General features: G+C 37.4%; 1 protein-coding gene and 1 long non-coding RNA gene across 2 annotated transcripts; one reads left to right on the top strand and one right to left on the bottom strand.

The window, feature by feature from the left end:
- Window positions 1-7,068: 7,068 nt before the first annotated feature.
- On the bottom strand, window positions 7,069-8,015 carry LOC104221682 (uncharacterized). The gene has a single exon (XM_009772794.2). It carries the CDS (start codon window positions 7,924-7,926, stop codon window positions 7,312-7,314), a length of 615 nt encoding a protein of 204 aa, XP_009771096.1. The 5' UTR covers window positions 7,927-8,015; the 3' UTR covers window positions 7,069-7,311.
- Window positions 8,016-20,072: 12,057 nt separating this feature from the next.
- On the top strand, window positions 20,073-20,567 carry LOC138880527 (uncharacterized). Its single transcript, XR_011403261.1, has 3 exons — window positions 20,073-20,126; window positions 20,214-20,345; window positions 20,435-20,567. It is a non-coding gene; the product is annotated as an uncharacterized lncRNA (long non-coding RNA).
- The last annotated feature ends 2,322 nt before the right edge of the window (window positions 20,568-22,889 follow it).

The following is a 22,889-nucleotide window of genomic DNA, read 5'->3' on the forward strand; positions in this document are numbered from 1 at the left end:
GTGGCTGTTAACTTCGGTGAGCTTAAAATTAAGACTTCATATCAAAAGATTACAAATATATTGTCCTCCGATTAAATCAATTAATCTGTAATTTATTTGTTTAAATTTAATTTGTAATTAAACACCACAAAATATTTTGTAAAATTATTTTACTAACTAATTCTTCGGAAATGCTTATCAAAAATGTTAACGTCACCACTTTCTCTAATTTACCGAGTTACGTTACTTGTGCCACGATGTGGTTTTATTTCATAATTAGGTCATTTAACTCAGCCGAATTGACTACATAGTACCAAAGCACCTCAAATAATTTTCTCAAAATTTGAAGAAAGAAACAATTGCCACATTACTGAAATCCGTATTATTTTGTAGTATGTGTCTGCGAAAGGAGGTTTCCAAGTCGATTGCCAACCCAAAAAAGAGAGGGGATTGCTTTACGAAACACTATAACTAACTTTATTAAAAGGTAAAAAGAAAGACAATGATTAAATAAACATCGAAGAGAAGACAGATTTGCTTTTGAATTTAGTGGAATCACATCGGTCAATTTTGCTCCATTAGTGCGTGATTATTTTGTCAATCAAGGCAATTCTAAATGAAAAATACATGATTCATGGAGCAAAGATTTTTACTAAGGCTCGAAATATTAAAAAAAAAAATAGACACAAAAAGAATATATATATATTTATTAATTATTTTTACCTGGCTATATAATATAATTTTTGAATGATTGTGTGCCAATTTGATACTCCTTCGTCCAAGATAGCTCGGCCACAATAATAGTAGGGTTTATAACCATAAACACATACTACGTGGGTATGGACATGTGATACTTTGTAAATAATACTATGAAATTATTCAGAAATTCACGAAAGTTATTAAAACTCCACGTAGATACTAGGTTTAATTATCAGCGGATGCTAATATTATATGGATACACTTGAGCTCAAAGGAAGTAGTCTATATAATTATATAGCTTGCTACAACCTACAGTATTTCTATTTTCTACCTTGCTAATTTAGTTCATTCCTTTAGTAATTTGTACTCAAGTGACTAACTGGGCAAAAAATATATGTACAAAAGAAAAACTTTAAAAATTTATGGTCTTCTGTGATAATTTTGTACCTATATATAGTCATATTAGTCAAAGGGAAAATGTGCAGGAAATTGATCACAGCATTGGTGTACAAGATATGGCAAGCTAGAAATGATGCAATATGGAATGGTAAAGTACCAAGTCCATTGATGGTGTGCAAACAAATTCAACAAGAAAGCAGAAATAGACTAAGCGTGCATTGTTTAACCCAAAAAATAGTTTTCAAGGTCAAAACAATAATTTTATATGACGGGCCATAAGTAACTGACTCAATCCGAAATGTCGCCATTTAATAGACCCGCATGACGAGTCTAATTTTACTAATACAGATAGTCCCCCACTTTTCGGTTACTCACTATGATGTGACCGGGAAGTGGAAGATTTTATCCTTTTCATCCTTGCCTCTGCCTCATTAAAAACCTTTCCAGAAAAACCCAATAGGGACAAAAATCGGACGAAGGAAAAAAGAGTGCAGGACTTAGAGATTCAGATGATAACTCCATAGCTTATGTTCCTTTCGTCAATAATCGGTTGGTTTACCCTTGTCTTATTTCCGGGTTTGAAGACAAATCTTTGCCTTATATTTGCAAAGTTTGATATATATAAATTTCGGCTTTATTTTCTGCCTATTTTAATGTTTGGGTTTTTGTTTCACCCTTTAACTTTGCATTGAAAAATGTTTCAATGCTCTGTGACTTTTTTGAATAAGCACGAATTATAAAAGAGGGCCCTTTTATGAACGACACTTAATGAAGAAGACGTCTCAACTTCATAATGGTGTAAACATACGAAAGAAAAAATAGGAACACACATGTTTCTTTGAACAACTTTGAGGAAAGTTTTGTATCATTCTTTCTTTCGACTTATATAATAGTTTACGTGTATTTAAGTATCATCTATAACTCTTTCGTAACTGTTTTCTTTACAACAGATTCGTAAAAAATTCAAGGGTATATCTTGCAATCCATGATTAAGTATTGCCTTTAACCTAAACATTCGTAAGATTTTGAAATTTACATCCACGAGTGTATTCTTCATAGGTTTTTGAATCAGGCTTGCGTTTTTGGCTCGTGACTTTGCTCTTTATTTTCGATTTGTTGGATAGACCTTAGGCTTGACTTCAATTCTGATTTTTCTAGTCTTCTTTGCCTTCCATATATATGGTCCCCCAAGTGTTAGAGCTTTGAAGTATGAAATCTCGAGCATTTGATTATTCCTTCCATGTGGTCCATTTCCTGAAAAGGAAAAACATACGAGACTCGGAGGTATATTTTTTAGATGATGACTGCTTAACCCTTTTATTTCATCAGAAGGGTTGTAACCTAAACCGGAAATAATACAATGTTCCTCGTGTCTTTCTGGTCTAATATCATCATTTGGTATTTTAGGGAATTTATCCGAGTACTAATTTTTCTTGGCACTTTAGAAAATTATTTGAGTGCTCATACTTAGTCTTTTAGACTTGCAATATATATATATATATATATAATATATATATATATATATATTTGGATGCATCGTTACTTGTGCGATGTCTAAAGTTGCACCTTTGGTGTCTAACTTTTAAATAAAAGAGGGCCTTTTTATATACTTTAAACGCTATGAATAGGACGTCTCCTTTTTATTCGTGCGTAAAATAGGGTAGATTGATCCAAGTAGACTTTTAGTCCGAGGGAGTATTAATCCCGGTAGGATTTACAAGAGTATTGACTTCATTAAAATTTACGGGAGTATTGATCCCGGTAAGATATTAAGTTTGAGGGAGTATTGATCCCAAATAAATATATATCTTAGTAGATTTGTCCTGGAGAGACATTTAATCTAATTGGATTTTGAACCCAAATTGGAGTATACGAACATACTTCCAAGTAGAGAGTGACACATGTCCGAAATAATATTTAAGATTTTCATTTATATATACGGGATAATCGATCCGAGTCATAATATAATTAGTCATTACGAAAGACTTATATATTTAACTTGAATGGTCATTGTTGGACCGAATATAAGTCACGTGTTTGTTCAAAGTGAACTTTATTCTGGTGGCATATTTGCATACCTTTATCTTGACTTAAATGTAAAACTCTCATTTTTTATCGTGTGATTCTTGACTTTGACATGGAGTTCTCGATCCCTTTTATATAGTATATGTATTTTTGAAGAGCTCATTCAACACTGTTTGAAGTATTTATGATTGATATGAGCAAGACAACTAATTGAGTTGAGATGGTAATTAATGTCGAAATACTCTTAGGAATTCTATCTCCCAAGGCAATCAATTGCTTGTATCACTTCTTATAATGTCAGGTCAAATTGACTAATCTTCAAGTATAAGTAATCTCCCTAGTGTTTGAGTTTTGAGGAATGAGAACTCAAACATTGGAATCATAATTTGGCAGTCTGCAGTTTAATAGTCCCAGTAGGATAGTTAGTTTCGATATTGATGGACTTTCAAATGGTCCAGTTCCAACATAGGGACGGTACCAGAGCTCTTTTTATCAAATATTAGTTACTCTGGAGGGGAACTACGGAGGTTCCAAAATGTTGCTGAAACCGGAGTAATTTTCACTGCTTTCTTTATAAATTTCTCGCATCATATATTTTGTTTGTTTGGCCCATGTGGTATTTTAGCTTTTGGAGCCTTGAATATTCTCAAATATAATTCTCCTTCAACAAGGCAGTAGAGGATAAGACGTACTCAGAGTTATCGAGAGCATGCTTGTCTTTGAATAAAGTCTCATTCTACCGGTAATAAATAAATATTATGCTAATTCCAAATTAAATTAGTCACGCTTACCTCATTTTCATTCTAATTGATGATAGATCAGGGATTGCCTAAATAAGGTATGGCTCGATCCCGAGACTGTTTGATCCAGAAATGATATTTCTCAATAAGAGCCCGGGGTTGCTTTCGGAGTTAGTGATATCAGCAGTAGATCCGAGACTAGCAAATCCGACTCTATTTTCTTGGGCTGCATAGTTTTCTTGGATTTGATCAATCGTTAAATCAATATTTTTGCTCTGAGTCCCCCAACTAATTCAAGCCTTGTAGCATATGCTTCATACGACGACTTTGTTGTTAGTAATAAAATAACTTTTATGAATTATCTAACTACTTTCCCTGATAGGCATTAAGCATTGTCCCTAACTTGAGAAGTTTAGTACTTGTGGACCTAATTGTGTAGAAGGTCCAGATCCAAAGAATTATCCTAGAAATAATATGTTCGGGTAATATGTTTGAGCTAAGATTAATCATGAAATTTGCTAAATTTGTGATTTTATAGTCGTACGTGGCTAATAAATAATATCATATCTTAGTTTGACTACTCATTTAGCTAGCATTCGTGACAGTTTATGTTTATGCAAAATATTGCGTAATAAAAATATAGATAGGAGAATGCGTACCTTTAACTTCTTGAATTAAAATTGTATTTACCGAGACATCCGAGATAATTTGGTGTACCGGCAATCATCTTTCTCCTCGGAATTTTGAAATTAATGATGTGTTGTCGTTAGTTAGCAAGTTAGAATGATTCGACTTTTCGGACTAAACCGATCTTTCGAAGTTCTGTAACTTTATCTTTTATTATTTGACTCTAGTTTCTTCTTTTGCTTGACCGGATTATATCGCGGGTCAATATTGAGCATATAAACCTTTACCTCCGGTGGTACACCTGCTATGTTAGCATGGAAGCAAGCAAAACAATTTTTATTAGCATGTAAAAGTTTAATCAACTTACCTTTAAATTCGGTGTCGAGTCTCGACCAACGTAAACCTTCCTATTTGGGAAGTCAATGATAACTTCTAGTTCTTGAGCATTTGACCTCGTGGCTTCTGATGCCTTCGGTTCAATGATTGCTTCCAAAAATATTTGTATAATTGTCCAAGGTTATTAATGAACCTTTCTTCTTCGTGGTCTATTCCATCCCGCAGCTATCTCTTCTTTTTCAGTTGTTAGGTGTGGTATCTTTGTAAGCAATCTCGTGGCTTTTTTACCCATGTTCCTCCTAATCTTCATTCTTCTCCTGTGAAATTTTACAATTTAGCAAGGTAATTCCTTACATGTTCGGGTAGATCCGGATCTTTTTCAGTCCGTGAAGAAAATCTCGTATCTCTTTGCTCGAACCTGTTTTTTTTAGATTTTTGCGTTTAGATTCGGATCACCCAAGAATCACATCTGCTTGATCTCCGGACCTGTTTTTGACTTTCAATTGAATGAAAGTCCTTAGTTCGGAGCTTTGTACTATATCGAATGTAAATTTTACTACTCAGTTCCGGGAGGGTCCGGCGTTATTCTTATGACTCCTTCAATCGGATCCGGAATCACCTCGGTTTGGTTTTCGAACCTATTTTTGGACATCTTATTAGTGTCGATTCGACTTACCTTGTCTTCTTCTGTTTAAATTCCAGTGCTGTAACGATTATGCATATCATTCTCGCAGGATAGATAGGAATTTTCGGAGATGTTCTATCCACTCGTTCTGTTCCTTGATCTATTTCTGTAAGGCTAGAACTAAATTTTGCAAATTAAAATTACCTGGTGTATCTAAACCTCCTGTTCCGGAACTGTTTCGTACAGATCCGTTATAATCAGTTTTTGTACTGATAGTTGCGGTACCAATATATCGATGTACATTCTCTATTTTTCTCTGATTGTTGCTTACATATCATTATCATGGCTATTCTTCCCTTTTTATTTTTCATGGTAAAGCCATCTCCAACTTGGCTGTCCTCAACTGTGTTGATTGGCAAATTTCGGCCATGATGAAGGTTTAAACTGAAAACAAGCAAATATTAATAAAAATTGTTACTATCTTTGGATGAATAGCAAATTTGCTTGAGTTCCCGGTAATGGAACCAAACTGTTTATCCCAAAAAATAGTTTTCAAGGTCAAAGCAACAATTTTATATGACGGGCCACAAGCAGCCGATTCAATCCGAAAGATATAAAATTTCGTTAATACAACGTGATAGAGAAGTGGGAAATAAATTCAATGACAGATAATATAATAAAAATAAAGCAGAGAAGAAAGAATTCTTATTGAATGATCCTTGATAGGATAATGAGCCGAACAGAGCTTGAAGGGCCGAATATGGCTAACTTGAGAGTAATATGCTATAAATTACAATGTATAGAATTGTAGAGAAGAAAATTAGATTCCCCTGATAGTGGTAAAAGTATGTCTATTTATAGGGCTAAATCTAAGTAACTAGTCTCCTTGAATTTTGGGTCCATTATGAGCATTTACTCAATCCATCCATTACTTTTGGAAGATTTGTAACAGTTGTGTAAATGTTGGAATTCCGTAACTGGTGAGTTAATTCCGTAATTGATGAGTTAATTCCATAACTGATGAGTTGATTCTGTAACTGATGTGTCAATCCCGTGCCTGTTGAGTCAGTCTCGTGCCTGTTGAGTCAATCTTGTAATTGATTGTCTTGTTCTAACCGTTACAATCATTTATTGCATTTGTTAATAATTGATTTGTAATTGATGGTGTAATGATGGTAAATCCTCTGGGATTAATTGATTCCTTCCTTATTTGTAAATATGAGATATTCTCCCGCACCTGATTCGGGCTATTTCATGATGATCAGTTCCGAGGCTAACATGCACGGTACGAGTATAGTCGGTCCCGGGGGTGTTTCACATATCATCTTTACATGTCATTCTTCACTTTTTTAAAACTTTTCTAATACGTGTCGCCATTTAATTGACCCACATGACGAGTCTAATTTTTACTAATACATACATAACATTAGGAAAGAAGGGAGAAGAAGTAGGGAATGGATAGATAACATATATAACAAAAAGATAGGAAAGGATAGATAACAATTACAAGTGAAGCAGGTAGTCAATAATCGAATCAAAAAGAGCAAAATGAAACATGTTGATTCAAATTGTATGACTTACAACCTTAGAAAATAACACATCAATAAGGCAAAAAAGAAAGGATTACATCTCATTTATATATAATTAATCTCTTATTATTTTCTTTTCTGTAGATTGCAGAATACTCAAAAATGAAAAAGACAAAGTCTTGAAGAGAGAACGGAAATCATATATATATGTACATGCAAACAAGCTAAGCACATACACTATTCACTGTTCCCAATCTTCACAACCTTTCTATATTTCGAATTTACTGCAATTTAAAAAAAAAAACTGCAACAGTTGCATGCATGAAACTCGAAAAGCTTCAAATATTATATATCAAGCACAAGGCGAAGCTATAGCTTGTCGCCTCAAATTTCTGTAGAACTTAGAAATAAAGGCCTCAGCTTCTTCATCGACATGGCTATTTTCCTCAACATCTCTAAGAGGAAAAGGTGAATCAGTGATCCTAAGTTGTCTCACCATAGGAGTCCTTCCAAATCCAGGCAAAGCAGGCGACGCTGTTTCGCTCTGAATCATCTCCAATGCTTTCATCACAGCAGCATTCACTACAGCAACATCATCATCTTCAGTGGAAATGTAATTTCCATTGTCGCTACACTTGTTCTTGTTTCGTTTGTTGAAAGGTAAGTGAAAATTAGGGTAATGAACTGGGCTGTTACTGCAACTGAACTCGTACTCATTTTTGTTGTTGTATGGAGGAGAGAAGGCTAAATTTTTTTCGTGTGACCGGCGTTGAGCGTTGGACCATTGGTGTGTGTGATGAAACATGAGATTTTGTATAGCAGCTTTACTAGCAATTTTGCCACGCTTCATTATTAAGTTGAGATCAAGCATTAGTTTCCTCTTTGATATGCTTTTTCTCAACATGAAATATGCCACTCTTACTATGTTCCAGAATTTCTTTGCTATCACTGGCAAATTTTGTTCCATCTTTATATATCTTTCTATTTTTTTTTTGGTTTTCTGAGTCTTTTGATAAGGCTAGATTCTATGATAGATTTGAGAGAGAAATGTGTAAACCAAATTGTGGGAATGATGAATGTAAAACTAATGTGTGGTATATATAGGGGGGCTTTTGTACGTAGAGGAATTAACTTTGATGTTAAGCTAAAGTGACCAGTTGAGGGATGGTCCATAGATATTTTTATTTAAATTCAATATTTTATTGGCTCAATTATTAATGATGAAGGGTCCAATGGCGCAGCTTTAAAAGAGTACTTTATTTATTAGGTCATTGTCATTCATATTTTTGTAATTTGCCTTACCTTTGATGGGGAAATTAGTTTTTGGACCAATTCCAAGTTAAAAGATTTACCTCTCCTAATTCAAGTAAGAATTTAATTAAGTGTCCTATTCTATTTTTAAGTCATGTTGTGTCTATTAAAAGTTAGCAGTAACATAATTTCAAAATAATTGTTAGTATAAATTTGCAGTCAGATCGAATTAAACTTTTGCACTGTATAATTTCAAATTCAAGAATGTTCCATGAAATTTACACGTATAAATATGCTTTTCAAGTCTGGCTTGTAGATACGGCCCCTTAATACATTCCTATAGAGGATATTTTCCAGTTTTGATGTTATAATCCTTAAATAAATCAACAACAAAGGTACCAAAGAAAAAGTAGTACTGTAATATATGGAATACATTATACAGTTGCATTTTTTTTTTGTCAAATATCAGAACTTTTATTTAACCAAAAAAAGGATATTTACAGCACCTCTAACTCTTTTGGACCAAGGAGTTAGACTCAAAAAACATCAAACTATCCAGAAAAAAACTATCATTTACAGATTAATAGTTCCTCTACTAATAATAACAGCAATTGTTTCATAGAGGAAAACTATTCACTCCTTCTAAAATCTTCTTCCATTTTATCTTCTGTTGTCCTTTGATATGCAATTGAAGAACAATGTCACGTATCTTCCTCTTCGTATCTGTCTGTCTCCCCTGAAATCTGCGCATGTTTCTATATTGGTCAAAATTTGACCGTCACGGCCGAACTGACCAACGTTCCCCCTAAGCGACCAGACAGTGAAAGGTAACATAGCCCACTCTACATCCCTTTCCCGACACCCGTCGAGTCGAAAAGAGCAATGCCTAAATAGACGACCAAAACACACTGGAGGCGAGAGAGCGTCGGACCAAGTAAATGGCAAGGGTGCCTTGACTATATATAGTAGGAGAAAACCTTCGATTAAAAGAGGCTCCTCCCCCCTTTCTCTCTCCCAAGCTCTCTTCTTGTAATCTTGATAGGAAAGAAGTAATCTACATAAGAGCATGTAAAGCTATCTCCCCCATCGATCGATGAGAGTCACAATGTTGAATTTTAATAAGATCGTTTATATCTTTTTCGTCCTATATACAATCCGTACTATTAGCTCTTTGATCTGGAATTTATTATGTCTGACTAAGATTTACCCCTTCATTTTCTTTGATTGATTTGTTCAAAAAGGTTCCGATATCTTTTGAGTCAAACTATTTGGCGCCGTCTGTGGGGATTTCTTAGTGAAATTTCCTAGTCTCTCCCAGATCAAAGACAAGAAACACGATCACCCACCGAAAAGAGCGCGAAGGAAAAACCCAACCCACGCAAGATAAAAGCACAACAGGTAAGGGGAGGAGAGCCCAATAGAATCACCAAATTTAGAAATCTTCGCCCCATCAACCATCGAAATGCCAAACAACACGAACAACATTACCAACATTTTCTTCCCCATTGGACCACTGGATAGGGGCAAGGAAAGTATCATTTTAACTCACTTTCTGCTCTTTGCTCAAGAAGGAACACGAAGGCCGCACGGACGAGCGAGTAAAGAAATATCACAATTAAAGAATGAAAAACTACTGCAAAACAACCGAAACACCGCCCGCCAGTGAAACCTCCAAGCCGAAAGGCAGAAGTCAGACAAGGAAACTACAATGTGTGCGCAGAACGAACCTAAGCGAAATAGCAACGTTTCGTATTCTCCAACGTTGCACCCCATGTTGCAAGCAATGTCAAACAAACTGGGACTCTCCCAGAAAATGTCTGGATCTCCAAAAAACTGGGACTGACGACAGGTTACTATTTCGATAAGTTCGAAATAACACCCTTTAAGGCCAAGGGCCTTCGCCAAAAAGAAGAGTTCGACCTCGATCGAACGACGACGGGTTACTATTTCGATAAGTTCGAAATAACACCCTTTAAGGCCAAGGGCCTTCGCCAAAAAGAAGAGTTCGACCTCGATCGAACGACGACGGGTTACTATTTCGATAAGTTCGAAATAACACCTTTTAAGGCCAAGGGCCTTCACCAAAAAGAAGAGTTCGACCTCGATCGAACGACAACGGGTTACTATTTCGATAAGTTCGAAATAACACCCTTTAAGGCCAAGGGCCTTTTCTAAAAAAGAAGAGTTCGACCTCGATCGAACGACAACGGGTTATTATTTCGATAAGTTCGAAATAACACCCTTTAAGGCCAAGGGCCTTCGCCAAAAAGAAGAGTTCGACCTCGATCGAACGACGATGGGTTACTATTTCGATAAGTTCAAAATAACACCCTTTAAGGCCAAGGGCCTTCGCCAAAAAGAAGAGTTCGACCTTGATCGAACGACGACGGGTTACTATTTCGATAAGTTCGAAATAACACCCTTTAAGGCCAAGGGCCTTCGCCAAAAAAGAAGAGTTCAACCTCGATCGAACGACGACGAGTTACTAGTTCAATAAGTTCGAAATAACACCCTTTAAGGCCAAGGGCCTTCGCCAAAAAAGAAGAGTTCGACCTCGATCAAACGACGACGGGTTACTATTTTGATAAGTTCGAAATAACACCCTTTAAGGCCAAGGGCCTTCGCCAAAAAAGAAGAGTTCGACCTCGATCGAACGACGACAGGTTATTATTTCGATAAGTTTGAAATACATCCTTTAAGGCCAAGGGCCTTCGTCAAAAAATAAGAGTTCGACCTCGATCGGACGACGATGGGTTACTGTTTCGATAAGTTCGAAATAACACCCTTTAAGGCCAAGGGCCTTCGCTAAAAAAGAAGAGTTCGACCTCGATCGAACGACGACGGGTTACTATTTCGATAAGTTCGAAATAACGTCCTTTAAGGCCAATGGCCTTCGCCAAAAAGAAGAAGTTCAACCTCGATCGAACGACGATGGGTTACTATTTTGATAAAGTTCGAAATAACACCCTTAAAGGCCAACGACCTTCACCCAAGAGGAGGGTTCGACCTCGATCGAACGAAGATGGGTTACTATTTCGGCAAACATCCTTTAAGGCCATAAGCCATCGCCAATGAGAAAGTGCAAAATATTCCTAAGGCCAAGGATCATCGAAAATGCAAAAGACCGGGACTCGCCGTGCGGGAATCTATCTCGCACTAAAATCACGCAAAACAAAAACAAGAGTAGAATACAAGACAAATAATAGCGAAAAATTCTCCTTTATACAAAGTCTCCGCACAAATGGTCATGGATTACATAAGACCCAAGTCAATAGTCTAAAAAAACAGCAAAGGGAAAAAAGAAGAAAGGAACAACGACAATTGACTACGAACGAAAAATTGGGAAGAAAACAACAAACGAAAAACATATCAATATCACTATCCCTCTACTCTGCATCATCATCGCCACCCTCTCCACTTCCATCTCCGAAAAGTTCTCATTCGGTGTCCGCGCCCCCATTGGCTTCTGGCGTTGCCGCATCATACCTGCAATTGATGCGAGCCTCCCACGCTTTCACTCGCGTCTCTTCATATGCAGCCTCAGTCACAGTACCCGCCTCCCACAAACTCTTGTATATATCCCGCTGGGCTTCGACGTAAACCCAAAGCTCGTGCATGTGGCGGGGAACGACGGTGGAGGAAGATTCAATCTAAGCCAACAATCGCCATTTTCTGCCTCTAGTGCTGCGACCCGATCTCCCAGAACCGATGCCTCTTGGTCAATCTCACTAATGCGCTCCTCAAGCCTTGCCTCCATAAGGGTAATTGTCGCTCTCTCCAACTCCTGCTCAGATTGGAGGATGCAGATGGTGTTCTCCAGGGCCGCCGCCCTTACTGAAGCCACGAACCAAGCACTCTCGATGCTCTCCAACCCAGCAACCTTGGTCTCCAGCTCAGTCAATTTCCCCATCCATTCCGCGCTCGGCGCCTCTACCTTGATCAAGTTCTGATCCATCTCCGACTGCATTGACCTCAATTTCTCCTGTAGATGCTCGCACTCTGCGGCAACTCCCTTGCCCAACTCGAGATCCTGGTCCTTTATTCGAAGTTGCTCCTCAAGCACACTCTTGCTACGGATAGCCTGCATTAATTCCTGGTCCCGTTTCTCCAACTCCTCACTAAGAGCCCGACTACCGGGGTTTGCCTTCAGCCCCTCATGCATCTCGCGACACTTGTGGCAGTAACGACGATATTTCTCCAACATGTTCAAGAAATTTTTGGACCGAATGTTAGCCCTGCGAATGCTCTCCACTTCCACCATATACGTCTGAAAAATGAAAAGACAGGTTAGAATCCTATCATCAAGAAAGACGTGGGAAAAGCGAAAGTAAGCGTAATATACCCTTAAGCCCATAACGGCCACCTCATCCATCAAGTCAGCATCGGGAACGGTCCGAAGGGTAGTATTCTCGGTTGCGGAGCATAACATACTGAACTACGACACCAGGTCCTCCGTGTCCCCCAAGAGATTGACATCCGAAAGGATCTCAAGAATATGGGCCGAGCCTCCCGCACGAACCACCGAGTGAGTAAGACCCTCCTCAAACATCCTGACATCATCAGGGTCGAGGTCCGATTCGGATGTGTTGTCGTCCACCACCATGACTTTTCCTCTTTCAGAGCTGAAGAGGAAGCACGACTAACTACGGAGGACGAGGGTACGTTCGAAAATGCAACGACAGCCCCAAAAATCTGACCTTCCGCCACGATAGGTTGTTGACCACCGACAACAGTGGGAATCTCCAATTAAGCTGAGGCGATGGACGGTTCTGTCCCTACGGGGGGAGCCACAACAACCCCCTTTCCAGATCCTGTCGAAAGAGATTCGTCTAGATGAATCACTGTTGAAGGTGTTATCTTGAACTCCACCCGCCATCTTTTTGATAGCCCCTCTTCTTACCTAGTAGGCGGAGATTCACCCGTCGGGCGAACGACACAGGTCGGAACATCGTCCTGAGAAGCGGCCCTTGCAGGAGTAACCACGGCCGCAGACTCAACTAAAGCAGCCCTCGACGAAGGTCGGGCAGTGGGTACCGCGATTGGGCGAGCAGATGAGGCTGGCTGCCAGAATGCTAACGGAGGAGCCCTCACTCTCCGCTCCCTCCTTGACATCGACAAACATCACGTGAGGAATTAAATACAAAAAGGGAAAAGAGAAAAATGGCGAATAGAAATAACTTCTTACTAGAAAGAGGCCTGTGCCCGTACTTGTCATAGAAAGCCGCCCATGTGCGGACCCCTGCTGTATGAGGGAGAATAGCGCTCACCCACTCACGAATATTTTTGACAGGTGGAGGGGACAATTTCTCAGCTGTAAAAGCATAACAGGGTTTAGTGCTGGAACGGAAAATGGTCGAATATATCCCCGACTAAAAACATGAGACTTACATGCAAAGTTCCATTTCTCAAGGAACCCCGTCGGATCCACCACAATGTGTTCACTCCGCACATAGAAGTAATTCTTATAAAAACGATGGTTAGTCCTGTCGTTCATTTTCACCACCAGACTCTTCGACCCACGAGGATGCATATGAAGCATCGTGTCGTGGATAAGCTGAGGGGCGAAGATACTAAGCAGGTGATCCAAGATGATCTCATGACCGGTGAGTTCCACAAACTTGAGCAACATAAGGATAAACTTGTACATGTACGACAAAAGTTGGGGGGGGGGGACACCTCATAAAAAAGGCAGGAGAGGGAGAGGAAGAGTGTATCCAATAAGGAAGGGGTAGGCGTAAAATACACAATACCCAAGACGGTCAAAATGAACTATGTCGTTTCCTTCCACCGGCCGCATGTCGACGTAACCGGGGATCACCCACCTGGTTTTTAGCTCTGTAATATCTTCTTCTCTCATAACAGAAGGGACATGCTCTGGCTCCGCCCCGGCGCGACTATTGAAGTCGGTCAATTCTCTCCCAGGGCGAGGCAAAATCTCAATTATCGACGGGACCTCCTCGTCTTCCACTGCATTTGCCCCTCTAGTGATCTGAGCAGCACTTTCCGGTGCCGGAATTGTGACAGGGAGAACGGTGTGAGAGGAATCACCAACCATTTTATCCAGAAGATACAACGGAAAGATAACGGAAAGAAAGGATGAAAATGTTCAGTTAACAAAAGGGCAAACAAAAACCTTAGAGTGTCAGGAAGAAAGTATATCTGTAGAATTCTTTCGAGTAAAAGACAAAGAAGTGTGTCAATCGAATGATAAGTTCCTTCTATTTATAAGAGACAGAGATCCCCCAAACACAAAATGCAAGAGTCACCAATCGAGCCTGATAGGGCACGAAATGTTTCAGTTCCCCAGGAACGTGTGTCACAATGGCAGAAACCACGAAATAATGCTTTGATGCCAAACGACATTTCGGTTCCGATACCGCCGCAACGGTTCACGGGTATCGAAAGAACGCCGCCACCTCGCCTAAAACCCAAGTAATGTAACTAAGGAATAAGAAGTCAGAAGTCAGATTTCGCTCGAATTCGTAGCAATCATGATCCGTCTGCCGAGCCCGACAGAGGACAACCCCGACAGACGGAGGACTAACTGTATTGGTCAAAATCTGACCGTCATGGCCAAACTGACCAACGTCCCGCCTAAGCAACCGGGCAGCGAAAGGTAACATAGCCCACTCTACATCCTTTTCTCGACACCCGTCGAGCCGGAAAGAGCAATGCCTAAAATGACGACCAAGACACAATGGAGGTGAGAGAGCGTCGGACCAAGTAAATGGAAATGGTGCCTTGACTATATATAGTAGGGAAAAACCTTCGATTAAAAGAGGCTCCTCCCCCTTTTCTCTCTCCTAAGCTCTCTTCTTGTAATCTTGATAGGAAAGAAGTAATCTACAGAAGAGCATGTAAAGCTATATCCCCCATCGATCGATGGGAGTCACAAAGTTGAATTTCAATAAGATCGTTTATATCTTTTTCGTCCTATATACAATCCGTACTATTAGCTCTTTGATCTGGAATTTATTATGTCTGACTAAGATTTACCCCTTCATTTTCTTTGATTGATTTGTTCAAAAAGGTTCCAATATCTTTTTAGTCAAACAGTTTCTTCTATCCATGTATGGTGTTAGAAAGCTGTATTTGTAAACTAATTCTAGAAAAAATAAAATAACATATAAACAGAAAATGTAAAGAGATAAAAATCAATTCGAGCCCACTGAATTCACAGTGTTTCCTTAAAGAATTTAATCCCCTCCTAGTACTCAAGGTTATGGATTATTTCCTCCCAGAATAGAACGAATTACACACTGGTGTAGTGGTACTTCAAACCCCAGTGTTTTAGCGAACACAAAGTTTGGTAGCAAATCACACTTACTGTTGCTTTGTTTGATGTTAAAAGTATGCAGAAGAAGGAGGAGAAACTCAGAAAATCGTATGAAAATTATGAGAGAATAGACTTGTATTTATAGCCAAAGTTGAGTTGAAATCTGCAGCGGTGCAACTCTTCAGAATGGTTGTTTATGCAAAACGGCCATAGCATAAATGCCATAACATAAATGGCTATTCTCTCAACAATAAAGAGGGAAATTGAATATGGTAGTTTAATTTTCAGTTACACAACTGAAAAATGGAAAACTTATTGGATTTAATATTAATATTCTGTAATTAAAACGAATATTTAATAACATTTCTGTAAATATTTTACTATTAACAAATAAATTTGGTCCAAAAAATTAATCAATCAATCGATCATTTGACCAACTGAAAAATGAAAAACTGATTGGATTTAATATTAATATTTATTTTAATATTAATATTTTGTTATTAACGAATATTTAATAATATTTATGTTAATATTTTACTATTAACAAATAAATTTGGTCCAAAAAATTAATTAGTCAATCATTTGACCAAATCCAAAGCCGAAGCCAAAGCCGAAGCCGAGCGACGACGACGACGACGACGCGAGGCTTGCCTTCTTCTCAACTCTTTAAGAGTTAGAAGAAGAGCAATTATTTATATACCCATAAAAAACCTATTCCTATTCCAATATGGGACAATGTTCCTTCATCAAGGGGGAACTTAAAATTTCACTTAAAATTTTTATTTCCCTCAATTTTTCATTCACTATCTTTTAAGCATTTAATATACTTAAAACCCCAACATATGATAAATCACTGCTGCAAAAAATTTTACTTAGGAAGGGAGGTTTTCCTGAATAAAAACTGTCCATTCCCATCAAAGTAATGCATGAAACCGTCGTGCGTTCAAAGGACGTCCTCATTTTGGTACAAAGTTAACTATATGGGCGTACTAATAAAAGGACACAATCATGAGAACGTACTTTTTTTCTTTTTTTTTTTTAAAGTATAAATTTTATGAGTTAATAATCGTAAAAATATTGATATAATTAAATTACTTCTAAGATAATTATTAAGTAAAGATTGATGATAAATACTACTCCATTCTTTCCAAAAAGAATAATGCTATTTTATACTTTTTCGAAAATAATAACTTTTTATAATTAGAAGTAACTAAACTTGAACTTTCTGTTTTTCTTTAATAACAAACTTTTATATTCAAATAAAAATTAAGATAAAAATTTTCAAAAGTATTACTATATAGTAGAGTAACAAAATTGTCATATCTAAAATCACAATATTTAAAAGAACAATCTTTTATGCAATTATTTCGGAAACCGAGAGGAAATAACAATATATATATATATTTTTTTTTTATGATACTATACTATAATGAATTTGAGTATTTACCTCAAAACCTTAAGATAATAAATGAAATTGTTTCCGGCCACTATAAATATTCTTACACAGCCAATAAGAAACAGTGTACACTCTCATAAATCTCAACACAAAATTTAACCTAAGTCGGTTTTGGTTGCTTGGCGGAATAGAACAAAACACCTAATCGGGCTTTGTTGCTTAGCCAGGTCAAAACCACTGCCTACTATGGCGGTGTAACCCTCTCTTATTATAGGATGTATACAAAATACAGGAATTAGCTTCGAACGGATTTTGTAGAAAAATAACATATTACTGTATACAAATCAAGATTCTAGGGTTTCATTCCTTTCCATTTGAACCAATTTCTATGTTGGGAATTTGAGGGAGTGTGGAAGTACGTATAGGGTTTTAAGTTTTGCTTTCCGCTAAATTGAACTTTGACGTGTGTGTGTGTCTATATATATATATATATATATATATATATATATAATACTTAGGTTCTATAGTACACTTGCAATTAACCCTTTGAATTGGTAATGAACTCGAGAATCTTTTGACCAATATTTGTTATTTTACGTTGCCATAACTTTTTTCCAATTTCCGCGGGGTTTCCTCTCCAAATCTACCAAAAGCAGTTGGTAACAACTAATAAATGAACAAAAATGTATAACATTGCAAAAGTAGTCATGGCATGTTTTCAATATTTGGTTTATTGTAACTTGAAGTTTGCACTTTTTGAAACTGAGAATTAAAAACGCTTTTGAAGCTTTTCAAAGTTATAAGCCAATTAGGGTAACTATGGCTGTATTGGTTGAAAGAAAGATTTGAAGTCTTCACATTATTGGCTTGATTAATTAAATTACTTAATTCAACGTACATTGCATTTGTACTCGGGGTTTGAATGGCTATCTTAAAGGAAGGCCACTAGTACTATGAAGATATTTCTTCATCTAAATTTCACGTGTTTTATATATATAGAAACAATATTTTGAACAAACCAGCTATTTGTGTAAAGCAATCGCTTTAGGTGCCAAATTTGTAAGGGTCCCATTTTTTGTTATACCTAATAGAATGTGTATAAGTTTAAAAAGAGTTCTGTAAAGTGAAAATATTTGATTTCTTTCTTTAACAAATATAAAGAAGAAGGATTTGCAACTGCTATGATTTCTACCAAGGAAATTGTACTTGAAATGAATATCGAATCCGAATTTCATAAGAAACGTGTGATATATAGGAAGTAACAATTTGATGCAATATTGATAATGAAATCTCAATATTTTCGAAGAGTCCTTTAGAGTTGATTACTTTTATACATAATAAACAAAGCTATTTTTTCACTTCAAAATAGATTTGAACAATTCAAAACATATGGAAATATTTTTGATTTTATATTTGGCAGTATAAACTAAGATCACTAGATGTTGGAAATTTGAAACAATATTGCCTTAATCTTGAATGTTCCTTAAAGCATAATAATCAATTTGATACTAATGGTTTAGATTTATTTTCTGAATTAAAAATATTAAGGAAAATAGTTGTTTCACCAAAAATCTGAGTCCTTGGTCAAAGCTAAAAGAGAAATTCGGGTTACTGATAATCAGGAGACAAAAAATAAAATACTTTTGAGAACAATGGTAGAAGGTAAATAGTTAAGTATTTCAATGAATTCTCAATAGTATTCCGTGTCCTTACAAATGATGATATTTCTTCCTTTTATAGATCATTCTAGGTAAAGGAATAAAGCCTCAGCTTTAATGATATAATCATGAGCAATAAATGACATTAAATAAGCCGTTATACAATCATTCCTATTAAATACCAACTTTATAACGTATCAGACATTTAATAATGAATTTGGACTCCTTTCTGTCATCTGATCCTTGCTTTCAATGCCTTCTAATCCGTTGGCTGTAAATAATTTAAATTGGTACGAGACTCGTATCTATACGTCGTCTCGTGCTTATTTAAATTCTTCTTCCCGTGGCTGTTTTCACCGTGTCTCTTAGTCAATTGCTGTTCTTTGACCATTCAACTAATCCACGTGTCATGCCACATCATTTTTAATATAAATTTAGTTTTTTTCCAATACAGATAGTCCCCCCACTATCCATTTTTTTATCAATTAAATAATTGGGAAGTGGATCTTCATGTAAAAAGAACTTTTGCCACAATTAATGCTCATGACAGTACTAACGTCTCAGCAGTCTTTTCCATTTAATGTTCTGTCCATGTGTCATTTTATAATTGATTCCGCTATTCATACCCTTCTTCGAGACTTCTTCATTCTCACTATTTACGAAGTGATAGCTGCCTTTATTATAGGCTTTTCATCATTATACTTAAAAAGTTGACGGTTCCCATTTTACACATAACTTTGTCTTCCTTTGTCTTCTTCACAAATCTTCAGCACATACTTTCTTCTTAACAATGTCTTCTTCAAACCCTAACCGTAAAAAAGTTCCAATTCTAGATCAGTTCCCCAACGCCCCTGTTAGACACAGAAGAGGCGGAGGAAGTAGGCTTCGAACAGGGTTAGAATCTACGCGAGGCGGTTCCTCTGGTTCTTCTTCAAGGAGTTTTATCCCAAAAGCCCCTTCTTCTAAAAGTAGGGAAATTCTTGATACTTCTCAAGAACCCTCAGTTGATGATATAGTTCCCGGCGATTTGTCTTTTGAAAGTGACAAAACATCTCTTCAAAAACAAATTAAAAATTTAGAAAGAGCCGATACTTACCCAACATTAGTAACCGAGCTTACAATCCCCACCATAAGAAGAGATTGTAACTGGAAGGATAGTCTCCGAATGTCAATTCCTTCCCCAAATCAAAGAATTTCCTCTTTTAGAAATGGGTATTCTTCTGTTTACACTTACCCCTTCACTTTAGGTTTTAATCCTCCGATTGACCCAGTTATTCTCGATTTTTGTCGTTTCTTTACCATTTGTTTGGCCCAAATTGGTCCATTGGTGTGGAGAACAGTGGCTTGTTTGAGATATTTATCATCCAAGGCCAATGTCAATTTCACCTTTTCTCATCTCATTCATCTATACCATCCCAACTTAATACGCCATGGGGTTTTCACCTTAACTGCAAGGAGCAAAAAAGTTTTGGTAAACCCTGAGGATGACAAAGATCGTGGATGGTATATCCGTTACGTTGTTGTCCCTACAATGGATTTGATTGGCGAAACAAATATTCCCTTTCCTGAGAAGTAGAATTTTGAACGTAAGTTTCCTCTTATTTACCGTACCTACTTTTGAGAATTTCAAAAGAATGTTGTTTTTAACCTCGTCCCTTCTTGGTTTTTTGTAGCAACCATGGGAGATGTGGAACCTATTCCCAACTTTCGTGGTTGGGTAGACTCACTTTTGAAGATTGCTACTAGGGAGCAGAGAACTTGGAAATCAATTTCTTCTTTACATGGCTGGAAAGTCAAAACACATGGTATCCCCCCCTTTTTTTAAATTTTTTTTGTTTTACATGTTAAGCATTTTTTCCTCAACTTTAATCATGTATATCCATTCTTTAATCAGGATTTGGCATTAGAGGAATGGCAGCTGAAGTAGCTACGGCCATTCGCATGTCTGCGAATGCTGCTCTGGATTTAGATAAGGCTCGAGCCTTGCTGCCTAAAAGAAAAGCTACAAAGGAAAGTTCTGAAGAAGAAGAGGGTACCTCCCTAATTACCAGGCCAAGGGCCAGGAGACGAATAATCATTGATAATGAAATTGAAAACACTCCTGCTCGTACCTCCGCCACCGAGCCTGTTTTGATTCAATCTGATGAGGATGCCGAACCAAGAGATAATAATGAGTCAATTCAGCACCTTTTTGACAGTGGTTTCGGGAGTGGCGAGCTCGGACCTGTTTTTGATGAAGCTCCTCTTTCCTCATTTGTTCCTATTTCCTCCATTCCTCTGCCAGTCGTAAGTGTTTCTTTACCAGCTTTAACAACTTCCGTTTGTTTGCCAATTTCTACTGCTCCTATATCTGTTCCCTTGGCTGCTTCAACCGTACCTGCTTCTGCTCCGGTGTTGGTTTCTACATCTTTTCCCTCCATTCCTTCCGCTGCTCCTCTTCCCTCTGTTCATCATACAAAGACAGGTTCTAGCAGCGGAAATATGACAATGAGAAGTGTTACTTTGGAGGTTCCTGCCAATCATAGCCTCCTGAGGAAGACCGGCAGAGCCGATGTTTGGCTCGAACCTCTAATTGGAGATATCGAGAAGAAGAAGATGGAGAGTCATAGCTGCTTAACTTTGATGAACAACGTAGTTCATTCTACTTTGAAGGTATTTCTACCAACAAGTTTTTTTTTATCTTTCTTTTTTAAATTATCTTCAATTTCTCATTTCCATGACTTACCTCTGTAGGCTAACCTTATTAGCAGGGAATTAATGAGAAGAATTTCCTTACTGGAAAGAAAAGCTCGTGAGTCTGAAAAGTCTGTCCACGAGGCTGAGGAAATAGCTAGGGGAGCCCAACTTGAAGCAACCAACTGGAAGGAGCAGTTTGAAAATGCTCAAGGGACTATAGAAGAGTTGCAAGAAGATAAAAACCTCCTAGATCAGCAAAACCGTGGTTTAACTTCTGAACTAGCAACAGTCAAAGCCTCTTCAAGCCAATTGAAAAGAGACAAAGAGCTTTTGGAATGCTCTTTGTCAGAACAATTATCCAGAGCTAGTGAAGAAGTTAGAGAGCTGAAGGCACTTTTGGCTAAAAAGGAAGAATATGCAGGAGAGTTAGTGCAAAGCTTGACTCAAGCTCAGGCTGACTTACAGACTTCTTCTGACGAGATTCAAGCCTTGAAGAGTTCTCATGCTTCTCTTGAAGCTTCCCTTGATTCCCATTTAGCTGAAAATCAAATTTTAAAAAACGATCTTGCTATGTGGGAAAAGGAATATGGACTTCTAGAGGAAAATTTTAACATAGAAGTGAGTTGGGCTTTTCTGAATTCTCGTCGTGATGCTTTGACGGAAGCTGCTCAAGAGGGTTTTGACTTGCAGTCTGAACTGGCCAAAGTCATAGATACCATCGAGAAAAGCCAACAGTCTACTGATACTCCTTCTCCTGCCCTTGAAGTTCCTGAAAATGTTGCTATTCCAGCTTCAGAGGGTGAAACTTCTACAACCCAGTCTGTGGAAGTTGAAGCTTCCGTGACAACCCCCTCAATTGAATGATGGTTTTATCCCTTAGTTTTTTTTATAGGATTTTTTGGTGAAAGTCCCCAGTTATCATAATGGGGCACTTGTATAAACTTTTATTGACTAAGTTTCTACTTAGTCTTTTTAATTATATCAAGAAGTTTTATTAGTACTTCAATGTGTTCTACTCTTGCCTTTTCTTTACTTATTTAGGACTTATAGAATAGTTTAGCATTTTTATCCTTTGAAAATGCTTTATGATTCTTCCCATGACTTATTGACATGAGGCTTATAAAAGAGGGCCCTTTTATTTTATCGACACTTAATGAAGAAGACGTCTCAACTTCATAATGGTGTTAAAATACGATGAAAGTAATAGGAAAACACACGTTTTGTATGAAACAACTTTGGCAAGTTTTCATTCATAAACTTTTAACAAGTGTTTGACTGTTACATGTATTACAATACATCTACAACTTTTCTCGTAACTGTTTTTCTTGTAACAGATTTGTAAATAACATAAACTAAACAAGGTTTTTTTTATAACCTGTTTCAGTACATAGTCATGACCCTATCTTTACATGTTAAGAAGGGTTTGAGAGGTGACTTTGTTTATGAGTTTGAGAGATGACTCTGTTGTTCTCATGAATGCTGAAGACTTCGTAACTTCTTCTCAACACTTGCTTCTTTGTGGCCGATTTTTATTCGATACTCGTATCTGTTTCTTTGCACCTATATGTGTATAATATGTAGTCCCCCAAGTGTTCGAGCGGTGAAGTATGAAGCCTCGAGCGCTTGTTTATTTCTTTTACTTTGGCCCTTTTCCTGAAACAGAAAGATATATG

Source organism: Nicotiana sylvestris, chromosome 10 (genome assembly GCF_000393655.2).
Source record: "Nicotiana sylvestris chromosome 10, ASM39365v2, whole genome shotgun sequence".
NCBI lineage: Eukaryota > Viridiplantae > Streptophyta > Magnoliopsida > Solanales > Solanaceae > Nicotiana > Nicotiana sylvestris.

Coding starts and splice junctions, on each gene's coding strand:
- LOC104221682 (XM_009772794.2), bottom strand. CDS start 7,926: ATGGAACAAAATTTGCCAGTGATAGCAAAGAAATTCTGGAACATAGTA.